This window comes from Harpia harpyja, chromosome 3, assembly GCF_026419915.1.
Source record: "Harpia harpyja isolate bHarHar1 chromosome 3, bHarHar1 primary haplotype, whole genome shotgun sequence".
NCBI lineage: Eukaryota > Metazoa > Chordata > Aves > Accipitriformes > Accipitridae > Harpia > Harpia harpyja.
In genome coordinates this window covers 45,888,156-45,903,122 of record NC_068942.1, presented here as the reverse complement: position 1 = coordinate 45,903,122, position 14,967 = coordinate 45,888,156, and the positions used below count along the sequence as shown (strand labels likewise).

The 14,967-nt window shown below is 36.8% G+C and overlaps 1 protein-coding gene across 19 annotated transcripts in view; it reads left to right on the top strand.

Moving 5' to 3' along the window:
- The window catches only part of GPHN (gephyrin), a 313,923-nt gene that overhangs the window by 257,767 nt on the left and 41,189 nt on the right, over positions 1–14,967 (top strand). For all 19 annotated transcript variants that reach the window (XM_052782423.1, XM_052782421.1, XM_052782417.1 and 16 more), the window contains 3 exons: positions 1,613–1,655; positions 5,058–5,195; positions 12,259–12,351. In XM_052782423.1, the coding sequence (XP_052638383.1) occupies positions 1,613–1,655; positions 5,058–5,195; positions 12,259–12,351 (274 nt within the window). The remainder of the gene's footprint in view (positions 1–1,612; positions 1,656–5,057; positions 5,196–12,258; positions 12,352–14,967) is intronic.

The following is a 14,967-nucleotide window of genomic DNA, read 5'->3' as shown; positions in this document are numbered from 1 at the left end:
TTCAGGGAAGGACACCATAACCCACTCTAAGTTGCAACATTACTTTCCATAAGTTATTCCATTACAATAAGTAGACTGTGTTGCGCTGTAGAATCCAATTTTTTTATGTGAATATACATTTGGGGCAAGCTGCTGTGGAACAGAAGAAAGAGGTTTAGAAGTTGGGGCACAGTCGGTTTCAGCCTTAAATGGTTGTTCCTTTCTGAAGACAGCTTTTTGGGGCTTGAGTGTGTACCATTCTTCATCAATTGCTAGATCATACATACTCACTTTCTAGGTAATTTTTCTGTAACTGCAAATTGAAACTGTAGTCTGAAAGATAATCTGGATTCACTCCTTCACTTTACAGCAGAGACAAATGTTCTGCAGGGAAATTACACCCTCAGCGTCACCTGTGCTATTCCACTTCTTTCACCACATGTACACCATTCTACTTTATTAGTCCTCTCACTGAAATTTCGCAATACATGTGTCAATAAAGTAAAAAAGAGAAAGATTCCATTCATACTCTCTCAGAGGTTTGTCTTCCTGTGAAGTACTTTAGCTGGGTTTTGTCCACACAAAGAGCTTTTTATGCAAGCGTTACCAGTTCAGTCAGCTGACCTACCGGAAGATAGACTGCTGTTCAAATTAGTTCGTCTAAAAACTTGCAACTTCAGTGTTATTATACAGTGTGCTATCTTTCCAAACCTGCAAAGACTTAACAAGAGCTGATGTTTCAGTATAGATAAGGTTTGAACTGTGTTGTGTTTACAGGACTGATACTCTTCAAAAAACAATTGTTTTTTTAAATCTGCATGGTAAACAAATGGAACTCTAAATATCCAGTGTTACTAGAATATTAGACCAAGGTGAATCCTCCCATTTCCCTGGAGTCAGACTAAAGTATCTGGAATAGCACGGTGGCAGCTAAGCATCTAGGAAGAGGATTTGTTGAGAAACCAGTTGTCATTCTCACACAGTTACTTTTTAAAGTAGAATTGCACTGTAAAATTCATACTGAACATCGCATTTCTTTTAACTAAAAAGAAACAACTGAGTAAATTTATCTGGCTCCAGCCAGGAGCTGTTTATACAGTTGTAAGTTGCTTATACAATTGCAAAGAAAGTCTTATTAAATATCTTCAGAGTCAACACAATCTAAATTGAGTATTTTAAACTCTTTCTATAATACCTGAAAATATCAATAATAGAATTTTAAAGCAGGTCATGATAATATAGTTATATTAGTATTTTGTCTAGTCATAAAACAGCACCTAGATTCAGAGTTACTGTAATTACAATTGTGTAAGAAAATGTGGATTTTCTGTTTAAAACTGAAGCTTAACACATAATTTTAGCCACTGTGTTCTTTGAATTTACTCTGTTACTGTCCTTAGGCCATCTTGTTTCTTGGGGGTCAGGGAGGGTGCATCAAATTGCTTGTATCAGGTTGTGACCATCAGCTACTACCCTTCTGCTTAAATATACTTATGTCATGTAGAGTATGTAAGAATGTTGTTGAAAATATGTATAGCCTCTGTCTTAGATCCCAGGAGCTTGCCCATTATATCTCTGTATTTTGCATTCTTGTTAACTTCTGTAGCTCATAGGCTCTGTGCTCTCTCTGCAGGTCCAGTCTAGGTGCAGCAGCAAGGAGAACATCCTTAGAGCAAGTAAGTACTGAAACTTCATAGCTCTATTGAGAAACTAAGACAGCTCAGAAGGCAGCAAATGATAGATGAAAAGAGAAGGATATGGTTGGGACATAAGTGGGTTTGCAGAAGAAATTTAATAACTTAAGACAATGAAATTCAGTCCAAAGAGAAAATAAAAGTGTAAATAGCTCATAGTGTTCATGTATTAATGGGTAGTTGCCTTCTAATTTTTTCTTCCAAGTTGGTCTTCTAATGACGTGAAGGTCTGTGTTGTTTGTGGTGATGTGTTGTTGTAAATGATCATATGTGTGCAAGTTCTATGGGCAAAAAGAATCAACACTCAATGAAAATGGAAATTCTCAAGTTAAATATATATGATTTTTATTTTCATACCTGAACATGAAATTGAATGTTGGGTTACATAAAACCAAACCAAAAAATGTAAAGGTTAAGAATTCAGATTTGATCCAAATGACCTGTTCTTTAATTTGCACAATTCCTTTCCTTTGTTTTATGGAAATCTTTCCTAGTCTAAAATTTGATCCAACATATGTGTGTGTGTAGATATATATATAACAACAGGAATAAGAGGTTGTTTTGGTGATAAGAGAGGAAGCTGTGAGGAATTTTCTCCCTTATGCAACCAATTGACTTAGCTGCTTCAAAGCTAGAGGATTAGTTTGTCATACAAAATGCTGCTTAATGTAAGTAAGTAGTTATTTTTAGAGCCATCTAACATTTGACATTAGCAAAAGATAAATTGGGAATATCTGAGTTGTTGTTTAATGTCATTTACTTGTAATTAAAAAGTACCACTTTTAGAATTTAAAAATCATTATTTGTTTGTCTCTGGGTCTGTTTCAATGTATGATACCTCTAAAAGAAGAGTTAGCATTTGTTTGTAGGGAGAGAGAAGGGTCAGTAGTAACACATGCGTCTTTCTTCCTGTCTTCATTAAGGTTATTCATGCTAGTGTTAAACCTGAAGGGGCTCTATTTTTGAGTATGTATTTTCTTGACTTCTTTTGCAGAAATAATGGGTGATACTTTTGGTGTTGGAACAAAGTTGTCAGAGATTAGGGGATTTTATCTATTTTCAAAAACACTGTGTTGAAGAACGCATTTCTCTGTAGCTTTTAATAGAACCTCTGACTTAAGCAAATGACATGTATTAGACACAGAGTTCCAAATCTGAAGGCATCTGGGCACAATTCAAAGCATTCAAAGCCTCTGAATTCATTCACATTTTAAGGGTTAAAGAGGTGAAATGTTAGTTTCTGAAGTAGTTAACAATGAGTTTTAGGTAGCAGTACCACATAAACATTAAAGCACCTAATGGCTGTAGCATAAAGGTTGTTTGCAGAGACAAAATTCCCCCAGCTTCCACTGCTGTGACATATTTTTTCCTAGCATCTTCCTTCATTTTTTTCCAACTTCTCCTTTTAAGAAAATTGTTTCTTAATTTATACAGTCAGGAAAAGGTTTTTAACATATATTGTGTGGAATCTGCTGGACCTGCAGGAATTATGGTGCTGCTAAGCAGGGTTTCTTTCTCTATGCAGAGAAACGTTTGGGAGGTTCGACTGTGTCTCACATGCTGTTCTTTCCTTTTCCTCATTTTTATGAGGTTGCTAACAAAATACAGGCATAATAATGGAAAATATAAGCTTGCTAGGGACATCCCTCTTATTAAGTCCAGGAATGCAGTTTTTCCACTAGTTACATTTTGTCTTACAATAGTTTAATTTGGACCATTTCTCCCTAGTATGCTTATGAGAAAGCCATGTGTAAGAGTGTGAAAAGTCTTAATATAGTTAAAATATATCTCATCAGCTGTTTCTCTTTTCCTCAGTATGCCAACTGCTATGTTAAGGAAAGGAATTGAGTCAGTTAGAAATTATTTGTGCTTGACAAATTCGCAGTGCCTGCTTTTATCATCATGTTATTTTCTAAATACGTACAAAGAGATTGTTCAAATAATTTCTTCCAGAATCTTCCTTGGGACTGGAATTAGCTGGGCAGTTTTGTTTGTCTCTACTTCTTCCTCTTAAAGATAGTTACTGTGTTAACAGCAAAAAATAAATTAATGATCAATCTCCCACATAGAGAGACAAGCATGCATCAGTGCTGAAAGAAGTTTTGTACATACAGACTGATGAAGCGACTTTCCCTTCTGAAGGAAAAAGTTAGATTGCATGATTGTTTTACTATTTTTGCACTTATTTTTTATTAGAAGACTACATTTAAAGCAATAATCTGTTTTTTTCCAGAATGCAAAGGCATGTGCAGCAGCAAATGGGATATTTAGGTAGCTACTGCAAACCAAAATCATGTCATTAAAAATTAGTTTCTATTATTTGTTAATGCTATCTTATTATAATTTATGTTGCTTTAGGAATATCATTACATATTACATATAGAACGTCATCCACTTTGGCTCTCATAAATACCTTCTTGTTCTAGGCAAATCCATTCAGGATATTTCTACAGATGTCATTTTCTTAATCTTCTGGGTTTTATCTGTTACTCTTGTTTATGTATTCCTGCAATAGTTCCCTCTCTTCAGCTGCTTATTTTCACTTTCAAAATCCTTCAAAGCTTGTTGTCCCCTTGTTTAGTCTCTCAGTAAGTATCAAGAAATCAAACATGCTGCTGGCTTCACTTTCAAACAACTTTTGTCGTATTTTCTCCCAACCTGTCCCTCATACATGGGAAAAGTAAACTTCTATTAATCTATCCTACTACCTTCACTCAAATTATACTTATATTATGTTTATATTAAATTATATTTAAATGTCGCTTTGCTATGGTGACTACAAAATCTTGACAATGGGTAGGATACCTACTAGCTGGAAACACTGCTGTCCTGACTGTCCAGTGATTTCATTGTACTTCCCTCTATCCTCCTTTCAAACCTTTTGACTCCCATCTCACTCTTGGATTGCAATCTCCCCGGGACAGTGTCCATTTTTATGTTTTAGCTGTGCACTGCACATAGCGTAGAGATGTGTTTGTTGAGAACAGAATGAGGAGTGAATCGCCCTGAGTTCATAGTTCATAGAACTGAGTTAGCCTCGGATTATCATCCTCAGTATAAAATACTGCATCATCTTGAAGGGTTTCTGTTTCTGATTAACTGATCCTTTTATGCTCAGCAAGACTTCTGGTATGTTTTTCATGACAAGTAAGGATATACATTTTTGTGAACTTTTTCAACTGTAAATTGCATTTGTTTTAAATCTCTCTTTTGATTCTAGTTGAATACAGTGCCTTCCCAGTGTCTGACATAAATGCTCAATAGTGATAACTAATTTAATTTACCCCAAAGTGCCAGATTAATTTCAGTAAAGTGGTTTAAGTGAACATCACTGTGTACATCTACACGTTGTAGCTACATAAACTTGGTGCTCTCTTGTTGCAGGTCACAGTGCTGTTGACATTACCAAGGTAGCAAGAAGACACCGCATGTCTCCATTCCCATTGACATCTATGGACAAGGCCTTCATCACAGTTCTGGAGATGACCCCAGTGCTTGGAACAGAAATCATCAATTACAGAGGTATTTTAAGTTGGATTCTTTGTGAGGATTAGGGTAATTATTTCCTTATTTTACAACCTTCTTACGCACTTGCTCTTTTATTAATGCTGTGAGGTGTCTGAGACAGTACCTTCTCCAGGAGAAACTGCTTTAGGAAATGCCAATAATAGGAGCAGAAGTCTCCTTTCAAAGTCAGGAGAATGTTGACTGAGCTCAGTGCTGCTCCCTGACGGAATCTGTAATGGAACTCTAATTAAATATATAAATGAATTTTCTTCTGGTCTGTGTTACATGCAACAAAGCTAAAACATGGAAACCACAATTTGCCTCAGTGGTTGATTTGACACTAGACTTTTGTAGATGCCAAGTAGCTCCAAGTTGTACTGTGATCGATCACTCTTCTCTTTACTGCGGGAGATTCTCACTAAACCCCCTTTCCAGTCTGAGATTAATGATCAAATCAAAGTGATTATTGATTCCAGGTCACTTTTTTCCATGTCTATATCTTTTACAGTTTGTCTCAGTCTGTTTTTCCAGATCCTACTTGGCCTACTAGTCATTCCAGAGTTTGCCTCCTCTTCTCATAAAGGCAACATAATTCCCTTTCTATTCTACCACTACATTTGGTCCTTTTCTGATACTTACTTGCATTTAATGTTTGATTTATTGAAACTTTATAATCAAGGGCAACTGTTACTGATTTATACAGTGAGGTTCTCTTAAAAGGCACCAAACAGCAGGCAAAATGTCAGACTTTGTAACTGTGTCTATACTCGTAAATAAATGAGGATAGGTGAAGCCATTTTCTGGCCTTAAAAGGAATTAGCAGGGCACCTCTCGTGTTTATTCAGCTAAACTATCCTCCCTCCTGAAATAGTGTGTTCATAATGCGTATTAGGTGTCTCCCTTGCTTCTGCTATCCCTTTGTCATGGTTTAACCGCAGCCAGCAACTAAGCCCCACACAGCCACTTGCTCACTTCCCCCCAGTGGGATGGGGGAGAGAATCAGAAGAGTAAAAATGAGAAAACTTGTGGGTTGAGATAAAGACAGTTTAATAGGTAAAGCAAAAGCTGCACATGCAAGCAAAGCAAAACAAGTAATTTGTTCACTACTTCCCATTGGCAGGCAGGTGTTCAGCCATCTCCAGGAAAGCAGGGCTCCATCACATGTAAAAGTTACTTGGGAAGACAAACACCATCACTTCAAACATCCCCCCCTTCCTTCTTCTTCCCCCGGCTTTATATACTGAGCATGACGTCATATGGTCTGGAATATCCCTTTGGTCAGCTGGGGTCAGCTGTCCCAGCTGTGTCCCCTCCCAACTTCTTGTGCACCCCCAGCCCACTCACCAGTGGGGTGGAGTGAGAAGCAGAAAAGGCCTTGACTCTGTGTAAGCACTGCTCAGCAGTAATGAAAACATCCCTGTGTTATCAACACTGTTTTCAGCACAAATCCAAAACATAGCCCCATACCAGTTACTATGAAGAAAATTAACTCTATCGCAGCCAAAACCAGCACACCCTTACACCAAGCCTGGGCATTATCTGAGAGAGTCTTCTTGGCACAGAACAAAACCATGATGGGAAGCATGCTACAAGTAATCCTCAAGTAGGTAGGGAAGAGGAAACCTCCTCCAGGGATTCCTCCAGATTTTGCAAAGGTAAGGTGGTGAGCGAAGAGATAGTGGAACCACAAGCCTCAAGAGGCAAAATGTTCAGGACATCGGTGGACTCCAGATAGCAGAGTGGTACAAGTGGTTTCCGAATGGGGTATTCTGTCTTTTGGCTTGAAAGTTCAAAGCTTTCATGCTCTTCACCTACCACAAACCTTCATATTGACATACTGATTTAGCAGACTGTACGTAGAATCCCACCTGTGCGTTTAGTCACTCCAAGTGGAGATCAGCACTCCCCTGTGCCTTGGTAGCACAAAGCAGATCTCTGAGAAGATGCTGCATATCCTGCATTCAGAACAGCACCAATACTGGATCAACAAGGAATGCATATTACACCCTGCACTTTCATAATGGTGTGCAGATTAGAAGAAGGCATTAAGGCATAAATGCCTGAGCATAGTTATTAGACCTTTTTGGATACCTGTCAGTTAAATGTCTTTGCTAAGACAGCCCTTTGTGGACAGTATGATGAGCCACAGTGTTAGGTACATTTAGTCCAAATAGGTGCTATGTATACGACACTGAACTCCTGAAATAAACGATAAAAATCCAGCATATACCTCCCTGAAAAATAAGCACAGCATATGTTTATTTTGCTACATAAGGTACTGTTAAGGTACTGTAGCATTATTATTCCTTTTTACATAAAAATAGTTTTGACTTTTTAAACTTCTAGTGCAAAACTAAGTGAAGAAATAAGTTCTTGAGTTTGGGTTGTATTGATTATAGGGAAAAACAAGTATCGCTAAGCTGTTATTTTTCCTTTTTTTGTCCTTGATTCTAGAAATATGTCTTATTCTCTTGTCCTTTTATCTTTATTTTCTTTTTTCTCCATCTGTCTATTTTTTACACTTCTGGATGAAAACTTACATACTGTTTCACAATGTTTTTGTATTGCTGCTATTGTATTTCTGGACAGAAGCTGTATTTTCCCTAGAAGTTAATAAAATGTGGCTAAAAATATTCTAGGTAGACAGAGAATAAGCATAATCCTCACATGCTACATGTATGTTGATCTATAGAACAATAACGTCACCATCTATTTATATGTATACACCAGTCTTTGTGCAAACATATTTATATCAACAGTAGGTAGTAGCTTTTTCATATATCTGATTTGTAAGCTTCTTCATTAGAACTATGGTGAAATCAGACAAAATCACAGTATATATGATTTCTTGCTGCAACATGCTTTGGACAAGATTTCACCATGTATTTTATTTTAATATTAAAAACTGTTCAAAATATGGACTAAGTAACAGTCTTGTGTTAATACTGATAATGTTACCATACCAATAACAGAGTGATTCTATTCAGACTACATGCTCTTCAAAATGTCCTTACAGAGATAGAATGGCAGTAATTGGTCTTAGCTAGATGCTTATATTCTCTATAGAGTTTTATATACTCTAATTTGTCAAAAGGCAATTTGATTGCTTCTGTTCTTATTCTACTATATGGGAATATGCTGTCAAGGTAAGAGAAGGTATTGTAATATACTTTATAATAATCTTAGTTGATATTGCTTCTAAGTCTGGAACATATTGATTATTATTCCTGGCACTGTTATTCTTTAAAAAATAATGTTCTGAGTCTGCTAAGACACTTCACTTATGACCCTCTTCCCTCCCACCCAAAATAAAAGAGTTAGATACATGGTAAGATCATCAGCTGTAGAGATACGTTCTTGGTTCTTCACATAATTGTACCACCAATGAAAATATTAACATATTCCTTCATATTTTTGCACTGTAATGCAAAATTCTATCTCCCAATTTATTTTTCAACAAGTATGCACTTATTTTAGCACTGTAAGATTTCCTAATACATAGTATGAAATTTCAGGATTGAGCCTTTAGGAGACATCCTAAAGGATACATCTGTGTCTGTGACGGAAATATCTGTGAATTGGAAATTCAATTCTCTTAATCTACAGACACAAATCTCAAGATGGAATCTCATTTTCAGAAGTTCTTAAGTGATCACCGTAGTGTTATACAGACAAATATATAGGATTTTTTTGTATAGGCGTATATATGTATATGTGTGTGTATGCATGCGTGCGCACACATATATGTTAGTTTGCTAAAAAATTTTTATTTTGAAGAATACAGTTAATTAAGAACCAGTTTTTCTTTTCATTATGTATTCATTTATTTTTCAGTTAATATACCTGTAATTTCAGGAGATAATAAAAATGTAGTCCTGGAGATCTGAATCCTAATTAACTGTACTCAGAAAAGCACTATTGTGCTGTGTTTGTTTTCTTCATGGTTTTGTGTCTTGAATTAACACTGAGCTCCTGAAAATTACCTTTCAGGAGCACAATTTCTCTGTAAGGAAAGTGAAATGTTTAAAGTTCTAGGACTGCAATTTATTTCATTAAAAAATTACCTAATTAATTTTAACCTGATTTATTTACATTACTAAACATATTACATAGTATTCATCCTCATAAATAAAGCTGCTGAATGTTACTCTGTACAAGTAGCTAGTACAGTCCTGACTTTATTCTTGATTAAGTCAAGGCATGCTGTAGTCTCTCAAATCTATTCTCTCCTAACATAAGGGGGAGGATGAGTAAAGTCATCTTTTGAAACATAACTTTCACATTGGTAATTGTATTGCTTAGTGCCTGTATAGGTCATTTAGCCTCTTCCATATAAAAAAAAAAAAAATGGAAAGTCCTAAAACTTTTTACAGAAGTGCCATAAACCAAAGGCATCTGAAGCATATTTCCCACCTGCCATCATCAATATCTGGTATGAAGCCCCCAATTAGCCTTTTATTCCAGCTAAATGCAGTTACCTGAACATTGGTCCATGGGTATATAAGGTTAAGTTTCTAGACAGCATGATAATGATGATTCTTCTGAAACTAAGAAGAGACAGAAGTTCGATACTAAAAGTACAAAGCAGAGGCAGTCCACACTTCATGGGCTTAAGCCTCAGAATGGAGCAGTTTTTCTGATCTAGTCCAAGACCCCTGTAACTTCTGTAGAGCTTGGACATTTTTTTCCATTGCTTATTCATTTCAAACTAGCTGATTATTTTGATAGCATTGCCTTTTCATATCACACTGAAGTGCTACCAGGGCAATATTTACAAAATGGGAGCAAATCCATCACCTCTAGTACAATACCTGTCTCACTGCTTTATCGCAGTACCAGTACCCTGAGAAATCAAAATTCTTCACAGAACTGTACCAGTTTCACCAGCTAAGCTTTAGAAAATACCCAACTTTGAAAAGTGAGTTTAATGTAGTTCTGCATTTTGTGTTAGAATCAGAAAGCTGTGGGCATCACAAGGGGCAGTTTGATGACATGAAAATATTTCAGAACATCTTTTTTGAATTACATTTAATCAAAATAAGGTCAAACAGTGTATTTCTAAAATAATTGCTCAAATAAAGGAGAGTACAGAGGTACTTCAAATTGTCCTTTATTTGCTGACTTGCTTCATTTTAAATGCCTACGGCTTCAGCAAATAATTCTTACTTTTTCCCCCCCTTAATGAAATTCATTCCCACTACTGGTTGGCTATTTATTCTCTTCAAATATTGCATGGCAGAATGCCGGGAACATACTGTTCAACTTTGCTCTAATTGGTGTGACTTTGCATGCAGACAAGAAGTAAAATGAAGACACAACATGCCTGCTAAAATTAGAAGCATCACTTTTGTATGAGATTTTGTGCATCTATGAACAGAGGGTGTTTCTGCTAGGCCTTTGATAGCTGCCTTTTCTATGCTATAATTTAAATGTCTGTGTCTGCATTCCTTTATTCAGTGCAAGTGTACAAGCTTTCATGAGCTTTCTAATAACTTCTGTATTGTGTATCGCAGACAGTGATACACAGTGATACACAGACGTATTAATAGCCATCAGAAAGGTGCTTTTCTAGTGGCTTTAACAGGTTTTATTAGCATTTTCATGGCAATACCTATTTCAAAAATGCAACATAAATATTAGCCTCAGGCTGAAAGTTGATACATATGGATGTGAGCACAATGATGTTATAGTTGTTATTATAATTAATTACTAACTAACTAACTTTGTGTTAATAAGTAAAATATAATCTCCATTATAATACCACTTCACTGGAGCTGAACATTTTCAAATCAAGTAGGTGCACTTTTTAACAAAACCTGTCCATTTAGTGTGCAATGTTAGGTCTTTTGCCTTCCCAGAAACCAGGACACCAGCAAATCCAGAACTACATCGATTTCCCTGTCTGTAAAACAAGAAACACCCTTTATGTATGTCTCTCTTTTTTGGCATGTCTGAAAGATCATAATCTATAAAGTACATACCCACGCAAATTCTCCTGGCAGAAGTATTCATGCATCCTCTCATTCCTTCATACTTTCAGCTGGATATTGCCTTCCCGTGCCACAGCGCACTCTGAAGAGCTGTGGCCTCTATTATGAGATGAGCTTCCCTTCTACTTAGACATACCAGGATCAAACTGATCTCAGTGGTTCTGACCCATGTGCCCCTTCCCAGTCCATTCAATCACACATGTAATAAATCTTTTTTCTCACTCTCACACTGTATGAAGGGATAAGATACATATTTTCCATTCTGTTCCATATCATACTAAAAAAAAGCTCTTGCTGGTGCCTTAAAAGCAAACTAATAGTGCACACTTGACTGAGGGTGAAGTAATTCATATCAGTCTCTACAGTGAGACAGAGCCGAATTACAACTCGTCAGTCATAGTTGCTAAGTGAAGGGAAAGAGTATGTTCGAAACACCTATTAAAATATTTAGAACTATAGCAGCGTAAATTTACATATATAATCCTGACACTTACATGCACTTACCCTCCATTAAGCAGAAATGCTCTCAGCAATTAGGCAAAGTTAATCTATTGCAAAACTTTGTCAGTTTATGGAAACTTGCCTATCATTACTGTTTATGTTGAGTCCTCTGGGCTCAATCCATCCTCTCTCACCTTTTGCACCCAGGATTCACTTTTGAAATGTTATTTTAAAAGCTTTTAAAAAAAAGAAGAGCTTTTCTTTTAAAATTGAAATACACAAAAGTATGTATTTTTAAAAGATTTCAGGGGAAAAGCTTGTCCTGAAGAAACAAATACTTGGGGTTTTTTCTGTCTGATCCTGTATCAGAGCTATTACCTCTGTGTTTGGATACCTGGTATTCAGATCTACTGTCAACAATTTCACTATAACCAGGAACACAGCTTACTGAAAAAATCTTTCATCAGTACTTTCAGAGTCCAGTCTTTTTTTCATTTATGTAGAGGCAGAAATCAAAAACCCGAGAGGTCTATTCATGTCACATACACATACATTTCATCCATCAGAGCACACTGCTGTTCACTTTTTTTCTGTTTCACTAGCTGTAATGACATGGAGCATGGTCTTTTCTCTTTTCTCTTTTCTAGATGGAATGGGCCGAGTCCTTGCTCAAGATGTATATGCAAAAGATAATCTACCACCATTTCCAGCATCAGTAAAAGATGGCTATGCTGTCAGAGGTAAACACCCACTTTGTAGACATGCAGTATAGTGTCTGTAAAACCACTTTATAACATGTTAATTCACCTATTTTGGATCCAGCAGTGGTTATTTTGGTTGAGATTTCATTCAGATCATTGCTGAAGTCACAGTTACGTAGAATGCAGCTGTGTTGAAGGAAGACAATAAAGTTCAATTCAGATCTTTTAAGTGGATACATATGTACGTGAGCAAAGGTACATCCATGTGTGCTCATGGACATGCACCTGTGTTGCTAGTGAGTTTCTTGGAAACATAAAGAATTCAGGAGAGTAACAGAACATCCGTTTCTGAATGACAGATTCTTCTTCTATTCCTCTGTTTTTGATTTAATTGGGAATTTCTTATATCTGTTACTTCGTTGAACTGTCACAGATCCAGCTTCCTATTTGTGAATTATTTTATGATTGCATTAGAGAATTTTCAAAAATACATATCAGAATGTACTCTTATGGAGGCACCTCAAAAGAAAATCTCATTTTTACTTAGAAAATATTGCAGTTGCTGTATAAAATAGAATGAGTAGTGTGACTTCATGGAGCAAGCAGCGAGTGGTTTCCCAGGAGACCTCAATGCATCCTCTGCTTTGCCACTAGGTGCTGCATGATTTTGAGCAAGTTGCTTCTCTGTGCATCAGTTTTCCCTTTGTAAAGTAAGGCTAATGATATTCACCTCAGATATCTATGGAGGAAAATTAACATATATATGATGGAACATTATACTAGTAGTGATTCATTGTGGTAGGGGTTGAATCATCGTAACACCGTGTTGAAATTTGGACACAATAGCCAACGTTTTTCAGTGGACATTAAAATATCTTTTTTGTTACTGGCAGCTGAAACAATGGAAAGCAGCTGTCCATGAAACAGACTGTCTGCAAACCCAGTCAATGGATGTAGTCCAATAGCTTCCCCATGGATTTGATATAAAAATAAAATTCCAGGTGTACAAGACGGGTTTGACTGCAGATGTCTGTCATCCATGTGTGTGAGAGACAGGCAGACCAAAATGACCAGTAATAGCAGCAAGGGAGTGCAGATGTAGCCAGAGAAATACAGGTAATATAACACTGAGAAAAGCTGAGAGGGGGAGCTCTGAGTAGAATGCTGACTGACAAAGGCCTTGGGATCAAGCAGATGCTGTCTTGCAACCTGATTGCTACAAGGTAAGGGAAAGCACAAGTACAATCTCAGTAAACACGCAGAATGAGCAGAACGATCATGAACGCCATCTTCAACAACTTCTGTCCGAACCAACTCACAAGACCCTAATTTTGGTGGTGGATTCAAACAGAGTAACAGTAAGATACTTGAATGCATCCATAGGAGGGCAACAAAGCTGGTGAAAGGGCTGGACGGAATGTCCTATGAGGAGCAGCTAAGGACTTTGGGCTTCTCTAGTTTGGAGAAAAGGAGGCTGAGGGGCAACCTCATTGCTCTCTACAGCTTCATGAGGAGGGGAAGTGGAGAGGGAGGTACTGAGCTCTTCTACCTGGGATCCAGTGATAGGACACGTGGGAATGATTCAAAGCTGTGCCAGGGGAGGTTGAGACTAGACATTAGGAAGCATTTCTTTACCAAGAGGGTGGTCAAACACTGGAACAGGCTTCCTAGAGAGGTGGTCGATGCCCCAAGCCTGTCAGTGTTTAAGAGGCTTTTGGACAATGCCCTTAATAACATGCTTTAACTTTTGGTCAGCCCTGGAGTGGTTAGGCAGTTGGACTAGACGTTCATTGTAGGTCCCTTCTAGCTGAAATTATTCTATTCTATTCTATTCTATTCTATTCTAAATTGTTCTTGTAGACCTGTTATCACAGGATATGAGAAACAAAGCTTGTAGGCAGAAATAATATTGACTACATTAACACATATTTTTTACAAAAAAATAAACGATTAGCTTTCAGTCACATAAACCTGTTTGCCCAAAACCTTGTCCACTTTTTTCAAGCTGTATCAGTTATATATCTTCTATAAACTTTGTCTCCATATCATTATTAATGGGGGAATAAAATCTAATTCAGTAGCATTTTATCAGGTTTAAAATATTGTAGCTATTAGGGAATTTTTTCTTTTCTTTTGCTGGATCATCCCAGCGCATTTTTTTCAGTGAAGGTCTGACAACTGTATTCAGTAGTAGTATATGCATTATTCAAAGACAAGTAGTTGAAGAGTCCTTTTCCACTTTCTTATTTTAGAGTTTGTTCGAAAGCTCACAGATTAGGCTGTTGATAGGCTTTTAAAGTTAAGTTAATCATTAGTCTTCAAACATGACTAAGTACCATAGATCACCATCTGCAGAGCTGCAGCTGAATTATGAGTACAAATGTGATAAATCATTATACAGACTGAATGGGCATCCTTCCTGAAAGCAATTCTTCTCAATACAATAAGGTTATCTAGCTGTATATTCAGGGCTTTCAAAATGAACCAGAAGGTATTAAGATAAAGGTTGTCACTAATTAGACTTCATCTCTGAGAAATCAACTTTTGACAGTTAAAGATTTAAAATTAATAAAAAAACATATTTAAATATGATTGTATGAACCCAGTTTGTCTGAAGACTCTTGACAGCATGGCTGCTGTGCTTGGACAGGCAGA